The sequence below is a fragment of the Antrostomus carolinensis genome, unplaced genomic scaffold (assembly GCF_000700745.2).
Source record: "Antrostomus carolinensis isolate BGI_N321 unplaced genomic scaffold, ASM70074v2 scaffold10607, whole genome shotgun sequence".
Lineage (NCBI taxonomy): Eukaryota > Metazoa > Chordata > Aves > Caprimulgiformes > Caprimulgidae > Antrostomus > Antrostomus carolinensis.
In genome coordinates this window covers 9,014-28,754 of record NW_010325352.1, presented here as the reverse complement: position 1 = coordinate 28,754, position 19,741 = coordinate 9,014, and the positions used below count along the sequence as shown (strand labels likewise).

The window sequence follows — 19,741 nt, the reverse complement described above, 5'->3', positions numbered from 1 at the left end:
CTGGTAGGTGCCACAGGAGTCACTGAGTTTCTGCTCTGGGGATCCAAGAAGTGAGGGTTTGAAAGTTAAGAATTCGTTTAGAAACTCTTCTGACATAAAGCAGCAGAAACAACAGTGCAGCTTTCTCTTTGTGCTAAAGGGATTGTAGTAATTCCTTGCAGTAGACCACCTCAGTTTGCATGCGCCTGCTGGTATAATTTGCTCTTTGTTTTCTGATGGTTTTGATAAATGATTCATATAATGTAAAAGGAATTTGATAAAATTTCTTTTTATTATTTACTTGAAATACATGTGAGTTACTGTGAACTATTTACATCCAAACACAGTGAGGGACGGGTTACTCAAGTAAACAGCATATAATTTGAGAAGATGCAGCTCTTTATAAATAACTTTTAAACATGTTATGTTTCATGAAGGAAGGGAGTCGGGCTGCGTGGCCATGATAACAGGAACTTCAGCTGGATTATGGGATATTTTGAACTGTGAAGAAACAAACATGTTTCTCTGCAAGCAGCTGGTGGAGGGAGTGACCCCCCCACCCCTTCCAACGACAACCCCTTTCCCATCATGCCCAGAGGGATGGCAATCTATTCCTCAGAGCAGCTTCTGCTTCAAAGTAGGTGTTTAACTTCTGAATGCAAACGTTTGTCGTTTCAAATAAGAATGTTTCTTGTATGCACAGATGGTAGATTTTACCCTGTCTACATGACAGGTAGTCTGTGGTAGCACATCTCAAGCCATCCCCAGGTGATGTGGCTGAGAAGAGCTGGAAAGTGCTGTATGTAGGTTGAACTGAAGTTTGGAGTCACAGGAACTCTGGGATGAAAGGAAAAGCAAAGTTGCAATAATAAAATTCGATAGATAACCATAGGCTTACGGTTGCATGAGTTTTATCACTTAACTAGTAAGTGATAAAACTAGAGACCGGGAGACTAGAAGAAAGACAGAAGGCCAGAATTCTGTTTCTAAATTTCTGCAATACCCAGCATAGTATTTAATTGTCCAATTTTTATAGATTTTTCAGGGAGGAAGGGAGAAAATGGAAACATGGTTTGGTGCAAGAGATTTTTGCAGAGCTATTGGAGGAGATCTGGCATGTATCCACAGTGAAGAAGAACAAAGCCTAATAGCTAACTTGTAAGTACCTGCGCAGTCCATTGTTTTAATATAGTGAAAAAAAACCCCAACAAACCCCACTTAAAAATTACCTTTCGGAAAGACATAAAGGATTTCTGGTGATCAATTTCTACTTTGCAAAGACGGTGTATATCCTTACAAAGTGGCAGAAGGAAATATGTAGAAAGAGGTGAGTAAAAGGGTTTCTTGACAGGCCTCTGGGAAGGTGGTGGTATGTGTTGAAGTAGCCTGAACACACACAAAAAAAAGAAAGAAGGATTATCAGAACTGGTTTCAACTGAGTTTATTTCAAAGGGATAAAACTGATGTTTTTAGCTCATTTGTAGTTGATCACTAGATGAAATACTCTTGATTAAAGGAATAGTTTATGTTGCTTTCTTTCCTTAGTTAAGGGGAAAAATTGGGAGGCTAAGGAAAGCCTGACCTATTGATGTGCTTATATAAATGTTTAAATCAAGCCTACAAGTACAGATAGATCTGCATTTGGATGCCTAAGCTGCTTGGTCAAATCAAGACCTTAAAATATATTTTCATTTAACTCAGTATTTTTGGACTCATAATAGCTGTCACCCTTCTCATGAAGCTCTGTGTTTTGCTTCTTCCTGTCACATGCAGTGCCAGAGTGTTTTTCCCCACACGGCAATTGAATTATTACTCTATATCACTGTCTCAAATGATACTTCAAGCATCAAAACACTGAGAATAATGTAATGATTATATTCTCTTTCTCTGTTTCACACCATGTCTGATTGTCTATATTTGTAATCATTTAGGAAGAGAGATTATCTTCACTTATCTTACTGGATGGGTTTAAGTGCCTTGGACACTGATGGCGGATTTATATGGAGTGATGGCTCACCAGTGAGTAAATTGTTTATTGTTCCAGCTTTTTGTATAATTTTCCATGTATATCTTGTCAAACAGCTCCCTCAGCTCCTCCTATACAAGCTACAAGTGACCTTAAGTCTTTACTACTCAATTTGCAATTAGGTTTTATCTTTTGATAGTTTATAGTTATAGACAACCGTATGACATTTAGAGTAATGAAATAAGACCTAAAGGTGATGGAATATCTCTCTTGATCTAAGCAAATCTGGTTGTACTAATCTCTCTATTTCTATTTGTCAGTTACAGTTAGAAATAATTTTTAATGTCTACACAAGCTAGGCTTTGCTGCCTTCGCCATCTTATGTAGATCAAGGTCTGCAAGGCCCAAGTCCATATGGCAGCACTAATAGATTGTCTCAGGTTTAAATATCGAAGCAGGATAACCAGCTCAGGGGTCAGAGAAAAGTACTTAGATGTTTCTTTCTAGAGCTTGACAGGAGAACTTAATCTCTACTGGTAGCAAAGAGGACAACAACTTCTTGGCTTACTAACATGGCTTATGAATGCACAGATGAATCATTATGCTATTCAAGGGTCATGTCCTTCTCCTTACAAGGTTTGGCACCAAAGTGCAAGACAGACCATATAAGACAACGTAAGACAAACATTTCACTTTAAAAGGAATATTAACAAAGCTGTGTTTCCACTATAGGTAAATTTTGAAAAATGGGCACATGGAGAACCAAACAATTATGATGGAAATGAAAAATGTGGTGTGTTTAGTGGCTACAATTATATGAACTGGAATGATTTATTTTGTGAATATATGCAGGACTATGTTTGCCAAATAAAAAAAGGTAAGATAACTTTCTTCCTTAAACAACTTTTAGAGGTAGATAAGAACACCCTTTCCAGGTCAGATCACACTATCTGCACGTATTAGAGCCAGTTGTGCCATTAAGCACAATGAAACACTTAATACATTTTAATTTAAATAAAGGCAGCTAGTTGAGGAAGTGAAATACAGCAGCCTAAAGCTGGGCATAGTTTCTGTAAACTTAACTTGTGATCGGCTCTAACATGTTATTTTGCTGAGTGTAACATCTTTTTTTCAGATATTCTGAGAAATCCTGTGACAAAAAATAAGCATACTGAGTAACCCTTAAGATTAATTTTATTACTTGGAATTAAAATGCTAAGAATTGTATAAATATATTTAATTGAGACATATCTGAGAAATGTAATATACTCAGCTATTGATTTACATTGCAGGAGCATCACTGAAACCAGAGCCTACTTCCACATTCAGTAAGTCTTGTACTTCCAATAACAGAAATAAATTAACATATAATGATGTTAATTTATAGTACAGACTGCTTAATGTTTTACCTTGCAGATTATGGATATAATGTTAGTGAAGATGACTGGATAATACATAATCACAAGGAATACTACTTCAGCAAGGAACCAATGCCTGTAGAAAAAGCCAGGGACTTTTGCAAGAAGAATGGGGGTGATCTTGCTGTCATTGAGAATGAAAGTGAAAAAAATTTTCTTTGGAAATATGTAAGAAACACGTTTTACTTCAAAAATGAACCATTCTGTCCTGCACTGAGGCACCTTTTTCAGCTAATATTTCAGTGAAATATTAGAAAGTGGTCCCCATAATAAAAAAAAAATAAAAGTCAGTGCCACCTTTAATGGGCTTATCTACTTAGGAGCTTTACTGTGATCAATATTTTGCTAAATTGCTACTTGTAGAGAAACCCACAGATTCTTTTCAAGAACACTCTCAGGATGCAACTTTCAAAAACCTTGCTCTGTTTAGCTGAAAGCTGTAGTTACCGAGTATGTTTTGTTTTACAACTCATTCTCTTCACAGAATTCAAGAAAAGCTTTTTCCCTTCTTTTGTCAAAACAGATTTCATATTTTCAGTAATAAGTTTAAGCCAGAATATTTTCTAATAGGAAGAGAATAACCTGATGATGATATACTCTTTGGGAAATCGTTTCATACTATTAAAAACAAATACGATTCAGTCCTTTCCTCCACATGACTAAGTGCTAAACTTCACCATTTACTTGTAGCCTTTTGGCAAATTCTCATGCTTTCTTAAAACTCTTAAAAATATTACTTTATTTTATTGCCTGCTTAAAAGGTGGTAGGTGGTTCTTATCTTCTGAACATAGCTTTTTGTTCCATTTACTTTAATTTCATTTCTTTGTCTTCCCATTATGCTTTTTTAAAAAAAAAATTAAATACTAGAAATTGGAGGAATATTTTGCATTCTGCAGTTCGGACACATAACCCCCGCAGCTCCCTGAGCATTGCATACTATGCAATGGTACAACTGAAACTAAAGTGGTTTCGAAAGCTTGCTTATTTTATTTGAAATCTGTTTTCTTACACTCATTAAAATTCTTATTTTTTTGTATTTTAGGCTTTCTATAAAGACTGGGGAAATAGTTTTTATATTGGCTTAAGTGTGAGTCTTGATAAGACATTCCGGTAAGTAAAAACAAATTAAGTTTATCAGATTCATAATGTGAATATTTGGCATGGCTGTCTGTAAGAAACTGTTGAAGTTCAGTGACTGACAAAACCTGCCTATATCCGTGTCCATATTTTAAAACTTAGGAGCTTTACTGTGATGTTTTGCTAAATTGCTACTTGTAGACAAACCCACAGATTCTTTTCAAGTTTTAAAATATGATTCTGCTCCTCAGGGTAGCACTTCTCCCATAACATTTTCACTATCTATTTCCCCTTCTTTTGGTTCTGTACTCTGCTTTTGTACTGTGAGGCTGAGATGTTCATTCATAGTCAGTGCAGAGTCATCCCCTTTTCCTTGTTAGACAAAAGACAAAGTTGGTTGGAGCTCTATAGGATGTTCCAGATTATACTTGCAGTCATTACTAAACATTCAAATGATCAAAGGAAAAAACAAACCAAACAGAACAAAACCTGCAGTGAGGCATCATAGCGGGTTTTAGTTGTGAAACATCAATACTGGAGAGCCCTTGTCTGGAACGTAATTTACAGATGGTTTTACTGACAGAGCCCAGGGCAGGACAGCTTCAGGCTACATGGAGTCATTACTCTTCTACAAATGTCTTCAGAAACACATTGCCCTGGGAATGTCTTAAGCCTTCCCTGGAGCCTTAGACAGAGGACAGAGTTACAGAAACACTTTTCCTGGGCCACTTTTCTCCACCTCCCTCCGACCCTTCTTTTTCCGGGCCTGCTCCTGGAGTTTGAAGCTTGGTCGGATGAGTCTCAGCCTCTTCATTTCAGCCTTTCTTCTTCAGCCACAGAGACTTCATAGTCTCATCTCCTGAGAGCTCCTGCTTTCTATATCATATCAGCTGCTCAGAAAAAACTGTTATTTGTCCAGTTCTCCCTTGCTCCCTCATTAGTTTCATCCTCCTCTCTGCTGCTCTTTGTCTTTATACTATGTCTCCCAGTTGGAAGCAGCTAAGCATCCTGTTGAATTCCTTATTTGTAGTTTACTAGCAAAAACATGCATACAGTTTTACAGCTTAGTCTCCAAAACTGGAAAAACACTAAATTGCCTTGGAGCTGATGTTGTCTGAAGGCTCTCAGTCTTGGCAGATTCCCCACTTGACTTTCCTCCTTCCAGCACATTGAGGATTTTTCACTTTTTTCTTGGCTTCTTTTTGAGAATAAATTTGTGAATCACCAAAGTAGGAAATGATTGTTGCATGACTGGAAGAGAATGCCAGGTCTAGTGCTACACTGGTGTGTATCCTGCAGGCTATCAATGCTCAGAGACCAAGAAAGGCTGGGACCACCAGCTGAGATGATTAGTTCAGACCTTGTCCAGGTCAACAGAGTAGGCATTTGATATAAAAATATTTTTTCCTAATTCCAAGTGGAAGGTCTCGGTTTTCTTTTACCAGAGAACAACATGTGTTTGTAAGCCAGGATACTGGAAACTTAAAATACAAAGCTCTAATACATCCTTTACAAAGAAATATTACCTAATTCACCTAAAAATTGTTTTTCCCAAAATTACTTCTTTCAGGTGGATGGATGGAACTCCAGTGAACTATGTTGCCTGGGCTCCAAATGAACCCAATTTTGCAAATAATGATGAAAACTGTGTGGTCATGTATACCCAAACAGGTGGGTGCTGCAACAACATTCAGTTTTCACAGTGTGGCATAGGCTTGGGAGAGCTGCATATGCAAGGCTGAGTGAATTATAATACTGAGCAGGCTGATATTTGATACAGTGTTTAAAAAGCATAGGAAAATAAACAATATTATCTCCTTTCATTTATGCACTTAAAAAAAATGCAACTCTATGTAGTAACACATTAGATTACATCTGCAATTTGATTCTTAGCTTTGTCAGAAAATTTCAGCTTGAACAAATCAGTTAAGCAGAAGACCATCTGCAGACAGAGTCAGTATTGTTTCTCCTCTAATCTCTGTCCATTTTTATGACATCAACTAACTGTTATCATTTGTGCAGGTCCTAAAAATCTAGGGCTTGGGCATGGTTTTGATGATTACTAAACAATGCTATCACTATTTTAATTAAAATAAATACAAATATCCTTTAATACAGAGAGTTGCAAGTAATTGTGCTTACACTAGCCAACCGCTCAGTCTTCTTTGGAGCGGTTAATCTCTTCTACTTTTAAACATTTCTAGTCTCAAAACCTATAGCTGAGGTAATTTTCCTATGCTCTGTTAGAGGTTAATGGGAGGAAGTGAACACAGTTAGGCAGTAAATATTATGTCCTGTTTTCGAGAACTTCTTTAGGATAAGATGAATTATGTCCTTAACATCACTGAATCATAATGACAGTATCTCCATTAAACATAATGTGTGATTGGCTCTGCTGTAGATAATTACCTTGTAACTGTCTGCAGCTAATGAAATGAATGTCATTTTCTTATTCATTCCTGATCTGTAAAATGGGTATGATGATGTTAGTGTTCTATTCTTGCATCACACTCCCACAGGGAGAAAAGAAACCCATAAGACTGTAAGACTTGTGAGAAGCTCAGGTAGTAAGGTAACAAGGACCAAATCCTTTATATAGCAGAGTGATCCCAGGGATCTTACAGATCTTGGAGAGGTGAATTAAACATTTGGACTCAAATACCCCTTTGGTAATGCTATGATTTTGCAATATTGAAATATATCTGTTCTCAGACAAAATATTCGTATTCTGAATTTTTCTGGAAACCTGAATATTTCTAAGGAACATACATAAAAAATTACTCATTATTTCTGGAGGAGAGAAATACAAATATTGTAATCAGTTCTACTTCCTATGATAGATTTGGTTTAGGAAAGGACACTTTTTATTCCAGTCTCGGTGGCATTTTGGTTTTTTTTTATTCTGATTTTCTTTTAGGTACATGGAATGATCTCAACTGTGGCAGTGTTGAGTTATTTATCTGTGAAAGGCTTAACAATACTGTTCGTCCAACTGTTGCTCCCACTTCACCCCCACCAAAGGGTGGGTGTGCAGAAGACTGGCTCCTCTTCGATAACAAGGTGCAGTATGAAATGTCAGTATATTGCATTTTAAAAAGAGCAGAATAAAAACCATCTTTGATTCAGTTTTTTCAGCTGTAGCTGTCACAAAATATGTTCTGATTGTGTATATTTAGAGACTCTAAAAATATGATTCCTGAAATATAAATTATAGTCTCTGTTAGGATCACAGCAGTTATGAGGGAAGTCATGAGACATGCAAAAAGAAAGCTGCATCTTATATTTTTGCTAGTGTTTAGTGTTGCCAAAGATAACTGAACAACTTTCCTTGTGTGCAGCTGTTGTATGTTCTTGTTTACTGTGCTGAGCTTATCTGACTGTCACAGGTTGCCTGGACACTTGTTTGTCCCTTGCCTACTATGCACTGTTTCTTAAACCACTAAGGCACCTTTCCTTGAGCAAATTTGCCAGGTTTTTTCTATAACCAAACACCTGTTAAGGTTTTTAAATAATGCAGTTATAAGCTTCACTACACTTTATCATGTAAGGTCACTCAGCCTTCTCAAAAGAAAAAAGTTCAGGATAAGAGACTGTATGTATTTAAAATACATAGATTGTCATCAATGAAGCTATAAAAGCTATAAAACAATAGGGTACACTGTTGAGAATACACCTAACAATGATGATAATCCTTGATTACTTTGTCTCATCTAACTCCATCTGTCTTCCTTTTGCCTAAGCCGAAATATGACTTTGGTTTGGTAGAGCCTGTTTGTTTGATATCCAGTGGCTGCCATCTCCTCTGTCATTGCCTCTCTCAGTTCTTAGGAAAAGAGTCACAAACTCGGAGTTCATTCCCTTTCCTGGTGCTGTCTCCAGCTATAATGTCTCTCTCTTCCTCTCTTCCTGGAAGAGGAGCTTCCAAAGGCTTGTTCCTTGACTCCTCTCCAAGTGCTTGCATACTACTTCCAGCCATCATGGACCTAGCTACCTTTTGCCCAACTTTTTTCCCCAAATTGCTTGATTAATTTTTCATTTGCATGCTTTAATTAGCATATTTAGGTTGCTTGACTCTGACAAAGCTGTCTAATAACATCTTGGTTAAGTCTAATAGATCATATTACAAGAAATTTTAAATTAATGGTTTTCTTAGTAATGTCAGAATCATTCTATTTCTGTGATTATCCTGTGAGAACCAAACATGGTTTGACAAAACAGGGCAACACAAGCTGAGATATTTAGCTTCAATAACATATCTCATCCTTGTTTGTTTTCCGAGTTCTTAGGCGTTCCTCCCACAAAGTCACACCTCAGAAACGTACTCAGAAGCCTTAACATAATTTCTACTGAAATAATGACTGACATATTCCTTCTTCTAAGTGTGTGCTAAGACACTGGGGTTTGTGCTAGTTTTCTAGTATAGATTTTCTTTTTCATAAAGACCTAAAGACAAGCTAGAAAGGGCTGTTAAATCAGCTAATGTCACTTTTGGCTTAAAATATCCAGCTTACTCTGTTTGTAACAAACAAAGATGTTTTCACCAGAAATTAAAACACCATCCATTTCTAGATTTGGCACACTTCTCTTTTTCAGTGTTTCAAAGTATTTGGCCTTAATGAAAATGATACATTGACATGGCACGCTGCGCGGAACAATTGCATTGATTTTGGAGGGAACCTGGCTGCTATATCAAAAAAGGAAACTCAAGGTACAAAGTACCAAAGTTTTAATATTGAATAAGACATCAAGTAATTCCTGATAAACAGATTAAAACAGTTGTTGTAGTTTCTGTAATATATGCTATTATTTATTACATATTAATGAAAAGGTATGTTGAAAAATTGCACCTTTGGAAAAACACTGACATAGGTTTTAGTGTTTTGATTGACTTTTAAAATCATAGCTTCGTGGTTAATATGGGACATACAAAGGAATTCATACTGTTCAAATATTAAGATTTTGTATTAGGGGCTTTTGATAGAATAAAATGTCCATATTTCATGTATTTTTAAGAGTATGTGTGAAAATAGCACATAAAGGGGGTAATATCCAAAATAAATCACTGTGCTGAGCTCCTGAGCCAGTTGCTGTGATTGTCAGTGGAGGATGCATTCTCAGGCACCAGAAGGTTCCAACACTGGAGTCCCAGCTTCTCCCTATTCCCCTTGCTTTGCTTGGACCTTGGCCTGTTGGTCTTGCTGTTCAACATATTGCAGTTTTTTTAGTGAGGCCTCATGTTTGCTGAGGAAATGTAATGCCTCTGCTCCTGAGGGCTGTACACGGACCATCTGCTGGCTTACTTCATCTATGCTTGTGGTTTGTGCTTTTTCCTACAGCAAAGGAAGGACATCGTTTTAGTGGAAAGTCAGTCTAGGCAGCAGCTAAGGAAAACAGCATTTGTCCTTCCAAATAGCTGAGGTTTCAGTACATACAAACTTTATTATTAAGTAGTTTTATTTTTGTTATGTCTGTTTAGAAATTAAGTTATTAAGTCCGGTTAATAAAGAAGTTACCAAAGAAGAATAGAGTGCACAGTCTGTAGACTCATTTTCAATGTGCCAAGGATTAGTGTACTCATATTAATTTCTGTAATACCATCAAGACATTTTCCCTGCTTCCTCAGATGATCAATAACACAAAAGAGTATACACATAAATTCCTTAAAAATTTTTGAAAACCATTTTGTGTATCAAAATTTGCCCATCTTTGAGTTTGTAAATACTTTTTCTGACTTTAACATCAGATTAATATATATTCTTTTTATTTTTATCATAGGATTACCACCTAATTAAAAAAAGAGAAAGCCAAAACTTATCATCCTCATTCCAGGCATTCTAGAGTCTGCACTATTAGGGAAAGGTGGATTCAGTTCAATTCCTTGTACATTTTTTTTTTTTTTCCTTCAGCTTTCCTCATGTCCGTCTTAAAAAATGCTGCAACTGATGCTTGGATTGGGCTGAATGACATAAACCAGGAGCACACATACCTATGGACAGATGGAAGCCCAGTTTACTACACAAATTGGGCAAAAGGTTCCCGAAGTTATTATAGTAAGGTAAACATTAATTTCTGTTTATCACTTAAACATTCTAACTTTGGTAGATGAATAAAATGTATGTAGCTACAACTGTGTTTTCTGTAAAGTTTCCTTTATGAAGATTTTAAGTAATTGTGTTGCTTTTTAAAGTAGAGTAATCATATGAGAGATCTACCTGCACACATTTTTTTCAGCTTCTGTGTTTTGTTGTGATTCTGTTTGAATCCAGACAGAGGTTTGGAAGCATTATGCAAAACTCAGACGAGTGAGAAATTTTCCACACTTTACCATAACTAATCAGGAGATTCAAATAAACCATAGCATAGCAGTAACTGTATAATTTTGGGATAGAGTGAATGTTGTCCAGACTTGATAAAAATATTCAAAGAATGTGTATATTTACATTTCTTGGTGCTGAGCTTTTTAAGATAAATGCATTGAAGGAAATCATCAAAAGAAGGAGACTCCAGATCTTCTTTTGTCATTTTTGTCTTTTCCTTCTATACCTTCTATCAAATCTTTCTTCTGAAATAGCTCTTCTGCATGCTTTGAAACTTTCACCACTGCTATACCATTTTGTGTTTAATTGGAAGACAAAACTGAGTGCTATTCCATAATTTTAAAATGGCTGAAGAAGAGTATTGTACTTGATAGTACTATTTCTTGTCCTAGCTTTATCAAGTTTTTATATTTTTCGTAGCAGAATTACTTTGAGTCCAGCTAAAATGGGAAAAAGTTCTGTCCTCCACTACCATCCAGGCTGGAGCTGGGTTTTGGGAACTCCAGGACTTCCTCATCTCACACATGCATACACTTTCTGTAGAAGGCTATGCCCATTTCCCTACACAAGTTGCTCCACATACATACACCTCCCTTCACTATCAGCCAACACCTGGGCTAATGCCCCTGAGGGGTTTTGGAGCTAACATGAGGTTATGCTGATATGAGATGGGGAGAGCTGCTGCCTCCCACTGCAGAAAGCTGAGCAGCAGCTTCTCATGGTAGAGGAGGCAAAGGTGGAAGGTAAAGACCCCAAATTTTGATAGAAAGGGTTGGGGAGATGTCCCCTGCAAACGTGCTACCTCTACACTAATGAGTTGTGGTGACAACTTTGGATTCTAGTACCAAATCAGGGCAGGAAGAGGATTTCAGCTCTCCAGGCAAGCTTCAGTGCTGAGGAGAGTTTCCCCATAGCCTCTGGGAAAACAACAACAGAGTTGAAATGTCCTGTGGGCCAGACCTAGCACATGCATGTCTACCTGTGTATGCACAGAGATTACATACACACACATAATCCCAGATGCTTCTTCCTGCCTCTGTGCTGCGTTTTGCAACTCCCTTGATCACCCAAGTACAAACTTTCCTAGGGCTGAGTTGTAAATGCTTACTGTCATGTTACTGCTCCTGACCGTTGCTTGTGTGTGTTCATGCATACGACCTTCATATTCATCTGTGTGTGCCTGCTTCTGACACATGAGTATGTATATCTCTATTTCCTATCTATTCAATTTTTTTGTTAATCTCATTTCCTCTGCAGGATGACTGTGTCTTTATGATCAAGAACCCTATTGAGCAAGCAGGGAAATGGAAAGATGAAGACTGCAAAACAAGCAAAAGCTACATATGCTATAAAAATTCTGGTGAGTTTTCTTTCACCGCGTTCTAGTACAGCTGTTTTATTGTGGTTATGTCAAACTGGTGTCAAATGTGACTTTCTCATATTCAACCCTATTTTAACTGAAATTAATCTGACAGCATCACGTGCATTGTGGACCATTTTAACAAAATGATCACACATTTTATTTTTTGGATAAAAGCTCTAAACATTTCCTATTTTAACAACTAGAGAAGTAAATAATAATAATAATAATAATAATAATAATAATAATAATAATAATAATAATAAATCTGTGGATCATCATGTATTTTACTATTTTTGGTGATCAGAAGAGAGAGATAGAGAATAGTATTTTGTCTCTATATGGGCAAATTCTTCAAAATTGGAATTCTACTGTTGAAAGCACTGCAAATGTTTTGTGTTGAAGAACCACCCTGCTTGATTTCCTTTACAGTCTTACTTAGGCAATTTATCAGCAGCATTTACATCCCTCTGCTTGCTCATGGTGTGCTTACAGTATCATGTTACTTGTCAGAAATACCACAAATGCTAATATATCCTGGAAAAAGTGGGGGGATTGTTCACTTTAATGCCCTACACAGTTACAGTGTGCTTTGGGAAGTCTAGAGCTTGCAGGGCATGTTCCTGAAGGTGATACAGATATTTATGTTAAAGGTCATTCTGACAAGAATTAGAACATTTTGTCACAGAACATGAAAATTTGGCTTTCAACACTGCAGTGATATTTGGGACTCATCTTAATTTGTTATTCCAGCCTCTCTTAATTACTTGACTACTCCAATACACTAGATCTTCTCTCTGTGTTACATAACTAACCAATATAAAGCATTTGACTCTTTGTTTGTTTGCTCATTACAGACCCCAAACTTCAAAACTCCCAACCTGTAGTTCCAATGTTTGGCTTTAACAATTATGATAATGACCGCTATGCAGTCATCAACTACAAAATGAGCTGGGACGAAGCAGAGAAGAACTGCAGAGACCAGTCAGCAGAACTTGCCAGCATTTTGGATCCTTATACAGAATCCTACCTGTGGTTGCAAATACTGAAGCATGGGGAGCCTGTATGGATTGGTCTTAACAGCAACACGGTAAGTTCATCAACTGCCTGTGGCAATCATACTGCTACCCTAGATTGGCATGGGTCAGCCACACTTCTCGCTCAGAGGTTGACAGGATCCACTGCTGTGGGTGCTGCTTGCTCCCATATGAGTGCTGTTGGTATGATCCATGAATGTGTGGCAGCCACCAAAGTCTTCCTAAGATACCTGACTTCCCTCCACTTCAGGGGTTTTACACATCCAAACATTTGGCCATAATGCAAGTGAGAACTGACACAGACTATATTTCAAGTGCCACCAAGGATGTAGCTGCAGTACATAGTGGCTTCAGTGGTGAAAGTGGCTATGAAGTTTCCACTTCCTACACCATAATCTACCACAAGCTCATGTGGGGAAGCACAGCTGTTTCTGAAGACACAGTGTGGAGCACATCATAGAAACAACTTGTGTTAAAAGTATTTTTTTCTTTGTGAGGTTATTTTAAGCCTTGTTTTAATTTACAGCCTAGCCCTACAAGAGCTTGTGCTGAGCACCAGGGGAAATGGCAAGGTGCAGCATAGAGATGGGAGCAGGCCTCTGGCAATGAGGACATCTTAGGCTGGTTTTTGGAGCTGAAACTAGTGCCTTGTGAAAAACTGTCAACAGAATCAGTCAGCAAAGAGTGAAAGGCCTGAAATGGGAAGCATCTATTAGAGGCCTGTACAAAGAACATGAAAAAAGATGCCACAGCTGGATATTTGTGGAAGCAGAGTTGTGATGAAATCAAGAGAAGAGAGGTAGAGAGAGAGCTTGGTGGGACATGGGACTGAGGGAGGGCACAGGTGCTGAAGTGAGAGGAACTGGAGCTGAACTTCACTGAGAGCAGGTACTGGGAAACCAGGGTTAGACAGGAATCTGGGATGAAACGTGGCCAAGGACTTCAAAGGAAAAAGGACAGGAAAGGAACAGGCACAAAGAACTGGATGGGAGCCTGCCTCCAAAGATCACAGGAAGAAGGGGCTAGGCTGCACAGGATAGGGTGACAGGAGCCATGGATGTGACTAATGTTGGTCATCCTCTGCAAATAGTAGTGAAATTCACTGAAAAAATACATGCTCAACTTGTCTCAAGCAGCTGGTTCTTGCAAGAACTAGAAACCCGCCACAAGCCCTGTTAGCTTGGGTGGTATGTGGGTGGTATGTGCCCATGAAATACATCATCAGTATTGTATTCCTCTCTGCAGCGGAATGTTGGCTTTTTCTGTTTGCTTTCTCAATATATAGAGAAGCCCGTGTTGGAGGAATACTAACAAGTTTCTCTACAATCTTTATTTGATCTGTGCATATATGTGGACTCCTTTGATAAAATCTTCAATTGTGTATTCACATTTGTTACCACAAGGCCCTTTGCCGATCTGCTGCACAAGATGAATGGTATGAGTTGAATAACGTAGGTTGTGTAATAAATAAACATCTGTAGGACCACTGCCCTAACTGCTATGAAAGTGGACGTCTGGGCTAGACTTAGGTGTTCATGACAGAGGAAGAATTAACTTTGTGTGAGAAACCACGATTCTGATGTTTCCTAACTTTACATACCTACAAGTGCAATCTTAATGTTCTTTCAATCTAATTATTATATGTGACACAATCTTTATTGTCATTTCCTTTTAGACTCGTGGTCATTACATATGGTCGGATAGAAGGAGGAGCAGGTATCATAATTGGGCCAGTGGAGAGCCAAATAAGAACACAGCCTGTGTCTATCTAGATTTGGATGGTTTTTGGAAGACAGCATCTTGTAATGAAACATATTTATCTCTCTGTAAACAATCTGATGGTGAGCAAAGAATGGGAGAAATGGTAGGCTGGAATTTAAATTCATGGCTTTATTTGAACTTAACTTTTCCATATATGCAAGGCTTGTGATAGATGGTGTATGCCTGGTGATAAACTACTGTTTTGTTATGGAAGGACTCCCAGATCCAGTTTGTCTTGAGTGATTTCCAGACATTCAGTTTCACAGGCCAGTAAATAGATGCACATAGTAAAGACAACTGCAACATTTTGTGCCACAAGCATCAGATCTTTTCTGCATCCTTGTTTGTTAGGAACTGCAGAACTGATCAACTTTAGCCTAACTATAAATATATCAATGATATATTTTTACATTTTAAAATATCTTTTGTAATGTTGGGAGATAAGAAGCTTCTGTCATTGTGGCAGCTGAATTGATTAATTTATATTTGTTAAAAGTTTAAGATCCTGGGAAGCTAATTTTCAAATATATTTTAAATTTGAAATTTATTTATATATGAAATTTGTGATCTCTGCACCATACTTTATAGTAAATTTTATATTCATTTAAGCTCTGTTTTGGCTTTAATCAGGTGATGGAATAGGCTACTAATTCTACTTTTAAGTAATATAGGATGTATGTACAAGGGCAGGTACAGACAGTTTCTCTAACCAACCTTGCTACAAAGTGGCTGAACACAAGCCACTGGCTTGTGGTGGTGGTATCAAGATCCCTCACATATATTGTCTCATCCCTCATTCTGTTTCACAAGTTTTAAGCAAAAATTGCCTTGCTGAAGACAGTTGCAGTAAAACTGATGTAAGCCTTCTTTAGCAGAATGGAGAACCAGCTCCAACTAGTATAGTTTATTGCTAGTTTACCATGATTAAGTCAATCTTTTGTCATTAGTTAAGTCTATGGGTTATTCCTTTTACCAGAATCACTGTCAGATTGGTAGGGTTGACAGGTGATGCAGGAGTACATGTTTCTTTTGGCTTTTGAGACCCTACTGAAAGCTGTGTGTCTCCTTAATAGAGTTAATCCCTAGTGAACCACCACAGCTTCCTGGAAAGTGTCCTGAGCCGAAGCATGGCAGATCTTGGATTCCTTTCCGTGGTCATTGCTATTATGTTCACACCATTACTGAGGAAAGCTGGCCTGATGCTTCCATGACGTGCATTCAAATGGGTAAGTGCCTTTTTTATTAGGATACTTTACAGGTTATTTGTATGTTTGTTTTTTTTAATCCAGAACCAAGCGATAATACACAGATGTGTATGTATATATATAAATTATAAACTACATCTAATTTAAATTTATTATCAAGCTTTTCTACTATATGAAAAAGTTGATCATGAAACATGTCATGACTGCTTACTGAGATAATTAATTTCTAATGGAAAATTTTGCTGAAATCACAATTAATTGATATTTTTAGGTGCTTCTTTGGTTTCCATAGAAGATTCAACTGAAATGAACTTTCTCTTACTTTATTTGTCTCCACTTGCGAGCGACTTCAGAAAATTTTGGATAGGATTGTTCAAAAATATTGAAGGTAATCATTTCACAATGCATACTGAAAAAAAAATAAATACTAAATAAACATAGAGAATACTAAAAACATTACTAAATACTAATACTAACGTACTAAATATTAAATAAATAGCATGAAAGAAATCAACTCTTGAATGTTTAGTAGCTTCTTTTCTAAAATACATGAAACATAAACCACCAAGAGGTCTATGGTTTTTGTACCTTTACTGTAATTAGAGTATATTTCAGTCTATAAAAGGGTCTAGCTTAGCACTTCAGTAGCTGATTAAAATGTTTCCTGTCATTTCTTTTTACTCAAATTGCTTGACATTTATCCAGTGTTAGTCTTTTAAGAAAAGTATTGTTTTGTAATTAAACGCTGAAGCAGCCTTAAACTGAAATGAAGCAGTGATTTGTTCCTGATCTGGCCCACTGGACTGCCGTGCTGCTGCATACAGTGCAAGCAGTGGCAAGAGGGAAGTGCAGCTGCAGACGAGGGAACAGAGGAGGTGGCACTGAAGCAGATGCGAGTTGTATCAGGATATGCTGCTATGAAAGCACACCCTAAGGGAGCAGAGATGGCAATTATTCATACTTGGTGGGCCTCAGCAGGAGATGAGCAGGGAGTAATTATTAAAGAGTGCTGATTCAATCTGCAAAGATAATTGATTAATCCAGCTCTAATAAAGCAGCTATTCACTGATACTGAATCCGCATATAGAGAAAATCTCCTTAGTGATCTGGATTCTTGGGCTGCAGAGCATGGCTCATGCAGGTCCTCTGCTTTTCTTAAGAGTTCCAGGCACAGATAAGTCCTGGGCACAGGCTTCAGCTAAAAGTCCTCAGGTAGCCTGGGTGTGTCTTCCTTACATCACTGACAGCCATGGCCCTGAAGGCTAGTGTTTAACTTTGTGAGCATTTACATTTTGTACTCTCCCATCTGAACATCTCTGACTGTTGCAAGAGAAATGAAGCCACTCTGATGCTAATGTAATCAACTAATCAATTCCTTATCCAATGCCGTTGTGCCTGGTAGACTAGAATTGATTCCCCACTTCATTCACTCACAAGTTAATACTTTTAATTTTAGGAGAATGGCTATGGACAGACAGAAGTGCAGTAGAATTTGTCAACTGGGAGAAAGGAGAGCCTACAGTAATTTTTGACGAACACTGTGTTGATATGGATGTCTCAAGTGGAACCTGGAGGAACTATTACTGCTCTGTTGACCAGAATTTTATTTGCAAAATCCCCAAAAGTAAGTTCTGTATTTCTGTGCAATGAGTTATTTTAGAATTAGTGGATAATATAAATCAAGCCAAAGTGCTTAGACACTAGATATATGTTATGTATTGATGCTGGTGCATGTGAACCTACATCAAAATAAAAAGTAACTTTTGTTAAGAACAATGAGAAGCGATAGTGGAGAAAAGCCTGTCACTGTTCCATCTTCTCAGTTTAAAAGCATTGATTTCTTGGCATTTGCTGTACCCTGGGGTAAGGAAGACCATATCACCTGGTGAAAGTGTGGAGAAAATAGTCATTATGGTTAGAGTGCAAGGAGTGGTAGATGATGAATAGATGACTAAACTAGCACTGAGAAGAAAGGCAGGCACTCTCCCGATACCTAAGCTGAGGGACAGCAGTGGCAAGTCACTGAGCTCCTGCAGAAGGAAGGCCCGTGCTGCTGGTAGGGTCAGTGCCAGTCAAGTGTGCTGGGATCTGCTGGACAGCCAAGCAGAAAGCGTATTTTGATAGATTCAGCCTGAATTGTCAGGGAAAATGTTTTCATATATTTTTCATCTCCATGTCCTGTGTTCAGGTCTGTGGCCCCCAGAGTAAGAAAGACATTGACCTGTTGGAACAGGTCCAGAGGAGGACCACAGAGATGATCAGAGGCTGGAGCACCTCTCCTATGAGTACAGGCTGACACAGTTGATGGCAGGGGGGTTGGAACTAGATGATCTTTAAGGTTCCCTCCAATCCAAACCATTCTATGATTCTATGATTATTTAAAATTTGATAGGAACATAAAGTAAAAATGATGCATGGAGTATTTATTTAATCTTTGGTTGCTTGCAAACTGTGTATAATATACATTTTCTTTTAATTTTAAAGTTATTGAAGTTGAGCCAACCCATGATTCACCTGTCAATAAAGGTAAGTTCATTTCTTAGAAGCACATTAAACAGAAATGTCAATAAGTTCATAGGTATTTATTATTTACAAATAAAATTTGCTCCAGAAAATTTTAATTTAATACCCATTTAACTTCCACAGATTACTTTACTTTAAATCTGTTTAAAAGGAGAGCTCTTCTCTCAAAATGGATGTCTTGGATGTCTTACTGGATTTTTTTTTGTTTGCTTGGGTTTTTTTTGTTTTGTTTTTTTTTTTTTCTTTATGGATGGTATACTCTGGTACAATATAATACTCCTTTTAAAAGGAATATAGAAGAGATTGAGCCCAATTTTGCATTGTCCATTTAGAACATGCATCAACTTTAACTGCTGTTATGGTTGTTCAGTCCTTTTACAGTTCACCCAGCTAGTTTACTGCTGGGGGATGTTTGTTGTATGCAATAGCAGTCTCTGGCCATTTGTAGTTATTTTTCTGTTTTGTCTTTCACAGCATCAAAAAAGGAAGCTGCTGCTTCATCTGCAAATAATTTAGGTGGGATGATTGTCATTCTCATCTTGCTTCTGCTAACAGGAACTGGCCTTACATTGTATTTCTTCTATAAAAAAAGACGTGATCGGCAAACAATTACAGCCAGTTTTGACAATGCCATATACTGTGGTGATGTTGACCCTGGAACTCATGAATCAAATTGTCTTGTCACTAACATTGAACAAAATGAGCAGGCAACAGTTTAATAAGCAGGGTAATCCTGGGCCTGATTTTGAAAGGAATTAAAGTGCTGGAATACAAGAATTCTTAAGGCAAAACAATTTTCTCCTATGGAAATTCTGGTTCATTTTGCACGGAATGCTTCTTGCTTTCTGTACTACTAGCAGGTGCAAGCAATCTTGCAAGGCAGATGCTGAGATCTGTTCACAAAGAGTAGTACTTGGGAGGAGTGTTAAGCATACACACAGACCTGGATCTTCACTGTTCAAGTCGACATTCGGGCAGTTCCAATCTCTGCATGGGTCCAGCACTACTTTTAGGCACAAGAACCATGATCACCACAGGAAATTGTGAGAGTAAGCTCCTTAGCATGGTCCAAAAAGTACATCCAGATCTGTAGGAAT

The 19,741-nt window shown here is 37.6% G+C and overlaps 1 protein-coding gene across 1 annotated transcript in view; it reads left to right on the top strand.

Annotated features, from left to right (window-relative positions):
• LOC104527454 (macrophage mannose receptor 1) overlaps positions 1–19,363 on the top strand; it is a 31,585-nt gene extending 12,222 nt beyond the window's left edge. Inside the window, exons 12-30 of the mRNA XM_029085758.1 lie at positions 384–616; positions 1,016–1,137; positions 1,911–1,998; positions 2,678–2,822; positions 3,238–3,273; positions 3,362–3,531; positions 4,407–4,474; positions 6,012–6,112; positions 7,359–7,501; positions 9,035–9,149; positions 10,348–10,496; positions 12,016–12,118; positions 12,976–13,208; positions 14,831–14,996; positions 15,990–16,142; positions 16,393–16,509; positions 17,578–17,745; positions 18,606–18,647; positions 19,119–19,363. Coding sequence (XP_028941591.1) covers positions 384–616; positions 1,016–1,137; positions 1,911–1,998; positions 2,678–2,822; positions 3,238–3,273; positions 3,362–3,531; positions 4,407–4,474; positions 6,012–6,112; positions 7,359–7,501; positions 9,035–9,149; positions 10,348–10,496; positions 12,016–12,118; positions 12,976–13,208; positions 14,831–14,996; positions 15,990–16,142; positions 16,393–16,509; positions 17,578–17,745; positions 18,606–18,647; positions 19,119–19,363 — 2,597 coding nt within the window. The remainder of the gene's footprint in view (positions 1–383; positions 617–1,015; positions 1,138–1,910; positions 1,999–2,677; positions 2,823–3,237; positions 3,274–3,361; positions 3,532–4,406; positions 4,475–6,011; positions 6,113–7,358; positions 7,502–9,034; positions 9,150–10,347; positions 10,497–12,015; positions 12,119–12,975; positions 13,209–14,830; positions 14,997–15,989; positions 16,143–16,392; positions 16,510–17,577; positions 17,746–18,605; positions 18,648–19,118) is intronic.
• Positions 19,364–19,741: the final 378 nt, after the last annotated feature.